At 40.6% G+C, this 6,000-nt stretch overlaps 1 protein-coding gene across 1 annotated transcript; it reads left to right on the top strand.

The window, feature by feature from the left end:
• The first annotated feature begins 464 nt into the window (after window positions 1-464).
• On the top strand, window positions 465-4,171 carry LOC105443578 (solute carrier family 52, riboflavin transporter, member 3-like). The gene is made up of 2 exons (XM_011676916.2): window positions 465-2,371; window positions 3,500-4,171. Exons 1-2 carry the CDS (start codon window positions 1,046-1,048, stop codon window positions 3,764-3,766), a joined length of 1,593 nt encoding a protein of 530 aa, XP_011675218.2. The 5' UTR covers window positions 465-1,045; the 3' UTR covers window positions 3,767-4,171.
• The last annotated feature ends 1,829 nt before the right edge of the window (window positions 4,172-6,000 follow it).

The following is a 6,000-nucleotide window of genomic DNA, read 5'->3' as shown; positions in this document are numbered from 1 at the left end:
TTTCAACCTGAAAAAATATAAGGAAATTCCAATACATTTTCAATAATTTTTTCCTGTTGGAAAGACCAAAATTATATATTTTTTTTAAAGGGGAAATAATTGTCTAGCTTCAACGATGCATCTAGATTGATGCACCTAGAAAAACTAAAATTTTCATTAAACTTAATTCATAACCTAGAATAAAACTGTGCATTCTTAACAACAAAGATCAAAATTGTTATCTGTAATAAAACCTGTTCTCTGTTATACTGATTTGGTATTGTATGATATTGACTGGTATTGCTTGTATTGCATTGCATTATATTGTGTTTTATTGTATTGATTTATTGTCACAGTAATCTGAAGCCAAAAGACGAAATCGTTACAAATTACAAAGAAAGCATAAAGTTTACCGTTCATTTTTTTTTTAAATCTATGCTATAGCTACAGCTTTTTAACAATACTTTTTAAAAGTGAAAATAAGGCCTATAATTTATATCACATTATACATTTATAATACGGTAACAAGTAGTGAGTAACAATTTCTGTAAGTAATGACTATGTACACAAGTACAATATTTTTTTCTTTTCGTTTTCTGTGCTTAACAGAGACCATGGTATAGGGATAGCCGTCCCTGGCCAGGACCCCGTTGGTGTAAACATCGTACAATACGGTGCGTGGGACTACACCAACAGGAGGTTTGGGTACATCTGAGGCATCCAATAAGCATCTAGTACATCATATTGTATAACAGAAAATCATCAATATAAAAACCGATTCTGTTTTAAATTGTTTCTCTCGCTCTCTCTCCTTCTTGCACATAGATTCTTGGTGATGATATAATCTGAGAACTTAATGATGCCAGTCATAATGTCATAATAATGAAGAGGACAACGGATAAATCCCGTACTTTCTGTGGCTGTTTGTACTAATAGTTTCGGAGAGGCATAACTTCATGTTAGATCGGAAGCTACGGATCAGTTTTTGATTATGCTGATTGGGAAAGTTCAACTACATTAAAATCATTTCCTTCAAATACGCAACTTTGTAAGACAGTACAAGAAGATGCTTTGCTCCAAGTCTGTCCTCTGTGATGCTTTGACGGCCCTGTTGGTAGTTACCTTTGGGACCAGCACATGGGTCTCACTAGGTGGGCTCTGGGTAGAACTGCCACTTCTTACCAAATTAGGCATCCCCGAAGAATACAAAATCGGCTCTTACCTCATCATCGCCACGCAGGCAGCGGCAATCGGACCACTTATTTTCGTCACATGCCAGTGCCTCGCTCCAAACAACTATCATCTAGAAATCCCGACTATCTACGTGACTCTAGCCGTGGGTGCCACAGCTAGTTTCCTCTTGATATTTTTCTGGGACTCTTTTTCTTTCTGGTCAGGGCGTGAGCATAGCACCGCGTTCCTTATCCTAGCGTTCTTCATGGCTCTTGTCGACAGCACGTCCAACCTGACATTTATGCCTTTCATCTCCAGTCTCAAATCAAAGTACCTTAATTGGTATTTCATAGGGGAAGGACTTAGTTCCGTGATTCCAAGTATTGTGGTGCTCATTCAAGGCACTGGTGGCGAAGATGAATGCATTGCAAATCATACATTTATTAACATCACCAAGGACCCAAACACCAACGTCACAATTTGTCAAAACTGCACGGTATGGGCCATTGAGAGGAATGGAGATGCCCTTTTCCCTCCACAGAGTTATTTTATCTTTATATTTGTTTTGTTTACGCTCAGTACAACATCGTTTTGCCTCCTGCGATGTATTCCATTTTTTCGGGACCAATATGACGAAGATGAGCAATGCGAAAACACGAGAAAACACGACGACGAGAAAACACCTTTGTTATCAAGTGACAACACTTTTGAAGAAAACAAAACTCAGGATAAACGAAAAGCAACGGTACATTCAAACTGCGAAGACAACTTAAAATTAAATGAGGAAACATGTATGGGAACTGAAAAACATCAAAATGATAACAGTAAAATGGCAAAAATTGTAGCTAGCGACATTTCTATTGAGAAAGACGACGTGAATGGCAACTCTCGTCCATCCAAAAGCAGGTTCTCAGCAAGATATGCATTTCTCTTCACGACCCTGACCCTGATCAGCGCCCTCACCTATGGTGTCCTACCGTCTATTCAGGGCTACTCGGCAGCAGCATACGGGTCACACATCTATCTTTTTGCTACGACCTTTGCTGAAATCAGTGTCCCTATTGGGTTTTTCCTCGTGATGATTCGTCCAACAACGAGCTACCCAGTTGTCCTCCTGACATCGCTCGGTGGTGTAGCTGCCGGTTGCTATTGCATCGTGACAGCATCCCTCAGCCCAACCCCTCCGCTGCAAGAACACAACTTTGGGCAAACCTTAATTGTAAGTTTCATTTGAATACATCAGGGGTATAGATAGAGGTCCTAAAACCGTTTTGTGACTTTTGTCGGTAGCCGCCCGAATGTGCCAAAAAGCTTTCTGAAAAAATACTCTTCAAAAAGGCGGGTTTTCAAGTTTGTATCAATTAGTTTTTTCCTCAAGAAAGTTCAGGTTAGAAGAAAAAATGGGAATGCTCACTAATACAATGCGTCCCAGAAAAAAAAGAAACCGAGAATTATCGATGTTTTATCATAACTTAGTCACAATTATAATTAATAAATGACACATATTTGTAAAGCTTAGATCCTATTCTTTCATTTGATGCAACTCATATGATGCATATTTCACGCATGAGTGATTAAAACAATTTGAAGAAAGGGTACCAAAAAGTCGTTTGGCGAACGGTATCTGAATTTCAAAGAGAAAATCACATTTCTAGAAAGTTCATTTTCTGCCCTTTCATATGACACCTTAATCACGAAAAATGAGTCAGGAATAACAAAGTTCTGTTTGTTTAAAGTAATGCTTGCATTTCCATAATTTTAGTAAACGAATTCGTTTTCACTGGCTGCCTGCCGTAGCAACAAACAGAGTTGACAAAAGACTTAACTCCAGTTCTTTGATGTTTAGCTATGCACAAAGAAGGTGAAAGACTTCATTATCTTCGCTCAATTATTGACAAATGTGTACTTATTATTCCCAAATCTAGACTCTATTGAATAAACTGCTTTAACTTACAGAGAGGTTATATTACTTGTCCTGCAACTATCAAGACTCATCTAACTCATGCGATTTTTCCTACTTTGCCTTCTATTACTACTACTACTCTTTTTCATTCCTATTATATTTCTAATTTTATCAATTTGTTATTTTATCATTATCACCCGATCGCGCAAAGTCTTTCGAAAATTCACCAAAGGCATTATCAATCAATGATTTCAATAGCCCTTTTCGTCATATTTTGAATGTGCGATCGTGCTAACATGTACCTTGACGTATTAAATATTTCAGGCCAAATAATTCCATGGGACGAAAGGGCACTTTAAGTGATTTCTCGAAAGCCTTAGCGATCATCTTTTCTTCTCATTCTTAATATAACAATATAACATTGTTATGCTGATTATCACGCAGGTTCTAGCGTGGATCACCCAGGGGCTCTTCTTCTCCTACTGCCGGGCGACCATCGCCTGGATTCTCCGCTCCGACAGTGGGTCCCGAATGTCCATGATGTGCTTCGGAGGCTGTACAACCATCGGCACCATGGTCGGCGCCGTGGTCATGTTCCCGCTCGTAAACGTACTCGAAATCTTTAAGAGCTTCGATTTAAGCCAGGCGTGTGCCAATCAAGTCACATGTGTCGAAATAATGTGTCAAATAATGTGTCAGCTATATAGCTGACGTCACGATCAGGGGCGGTTCCACGATTATTTTGTAAAGGTTGGGGCACCATTTTTTATATATATCTGACAAGACGAGAAAAACAAAAACTAAAAACCAACAGCAAAAAAACATACAAAAAGAAAAAAGTACAATCAAACTACAAATTTTCGAGGTGTATTTAAGCTCTAACTTTTAAAGGACTTGGTGACATTGTTCAGATGAGAGAATATGGTGCTAATGTAGTGTCTTCAATGTTATATGTACAATGAATATAATCTGAAAACATAAAACTGATCTGTTCGCTTTATTAATTCTCCCAACTATATAATTATAATTTAATTACATTTTAGGTGAATGTAAATCATCACAAAACAATGAATTGGTTTTATATACCATTCTAGACATTTAGGTGTTGAAAGGTGCTCGTTTATGTCTTATTTCAGTGGCGGATCCAGGAATTTCCTACCGGGGGGGGGGGGGCACAAAATCGCATGGGGTGTAATATATGAAAAACGATGGAGCGAGGCGTCAGCGGCGAGGGAGCGGAGCGACCAAGCGGGGGTGGGTCTGGGAGGGGGTCAGAACCCCCTCCCTGAGTAGGAAGCATTTGCAATTTTAGAACCACATTAGGTGCATTTTCAGGCACTTCCTGGAGTAATATGACGTAAAATTGCTTTCTCCTGCCCCCTCAAAGAGTAGGGATCCAGGGGCGGATGATGGGATCTGGCTGTTTGCTAAGGGGGGGGGGGGGGGTTGGCCCAATGACGACACGGAGCATCGTCCACGAGCTTTTTTGTTGTTGCTATTTTGAACCCCCGTAAGTGATGTTTTCCTGGCATCTACTGAAACAATGGAGACCATAAAAAGCAGTGCATGATGATTACGTCTTTTTAAATCAAGTAACAGTTTAAGGGGGTCGACCCAAAGACGATTGCAGAGCATTGTCCACGAGCCGCGTATAGCGGCGAGGCGATTTTTTGGGGTGCTATTTTGAACCCCCTGTAAGTGATATTTTCCTGGCATCTACTAACACAATGGAGACCATAAACAGCAGTTTATGATAACGTCTTTTTAAACCAAGTATCAGTTTGAGGGGGGTTCGACCCAATGACGATGCGGAGCATCGTCCACGAGCCGCAAGGTCCCAGCCGCGTAGTGGCGAGGCGATTTTTTGTTGTTGGGGGGGGGGGGGGGCTATTTTTAACCCCCGTAAGTGATGTTTCCCTGGCATCTATATACTAACACAATGGAGACCATAAAAAACAGTGCATGATAACGTCTTTATAAATCAAGTAACAGTTTAAGGGGGGTTTGACCCGATGACTATGCGGAAACCGTGTGGGTCTGGACACATGATGGCGTTTTTCTATTCACATCACATTTTCACTTGGCAGCCCAAGGGGGGGGGGGGGTTAAACCCCCTAACCCCTCCCCCATCCCCCACAGATCCGCCACTGGGATCTTTTGCAAACTTGAAGCAATAAGCATTAGATGTAGGCGATGGAAAAAAAAGTGCTTGCGAAACGGATAGAAACTTCGCGGCCACAGGGATGACAGAAAATAATATGACAATCAAACCAGCAACTGTGGCAGGATTAATGGCGGGGACAATCTGCATGCTGAAAGAGCACTTAGAATAGGTATATCGGAAAATCAATTCAAGACTAAGTTAGAAGTTAGAAGTTATAAAGGAGATAACATTTTTGGTATTAGTCATGTTCGATTTAAAATTGCATCCCCCCCCCCCCGCCCCTTACCCGGTAAAAAACACCTTCTTATATCATCCCCCTTTCTTTCTTTTCCCTTCTCATTATTCTCCTTTTCCCCCTTTTCTCTCCTCCGTCTTTCCGCCTTTCTTCTTTTTCCGCCTTTTCTCTCCTCTTTCTTTCCCTTCCCCCCTCCTTTTTCTCCTCTCCCCTTTTCTTTCCTCCCTCTTTTCTTCTTCTTTCTCTCTTCCCTCTTTTTCTTTTTCCTCTCCTTTTTCTTTCCCCCTCCCTTTTCTCCTTTTCTTTTTTTTTGGCCGGGGGGCACGTGCCCCCTGTTCCCCCTGGATCCGCCACTGTATTTTCATGGAAAAACGATTGGGAAAATTCAAAGATGGTTCGGAGAACTTACTGTTTGAGGGTGTTGCACAGTGACGCCTTCAAAGAAAACCATAAATATCTTTGTGGTTTGAGAACCTTTTTTTTTAGGATTTGTTGCACGTTAGAGGGTTAGTACAGTAACATATAATAAGTAACATTTCATCAAAA

This window comes from Strongylocentrotus purpuratus, unplaced genomic scaffold, assembly GCF_000002235.5.
Source record: "Strongylocentrotus purpuratus isolate Spur 01 unplaced genomic scaffold, Spur_5.0 spur5_scaffold_8, whole genome shotgun sequence".
Lineage (NCBI taxonomy): Eukaryota > Metazoa > Echinodermata > Echinoidea > Camarodonta > Strongylocentrotidae > Strongylocentrotus > Strongylocentrotus purpuratus.
The sequence above is the reverse complement of the archived record's forward strand: the minus strand, read 5'-3'. Positions and strand labels throughout refer to the sequence as shown.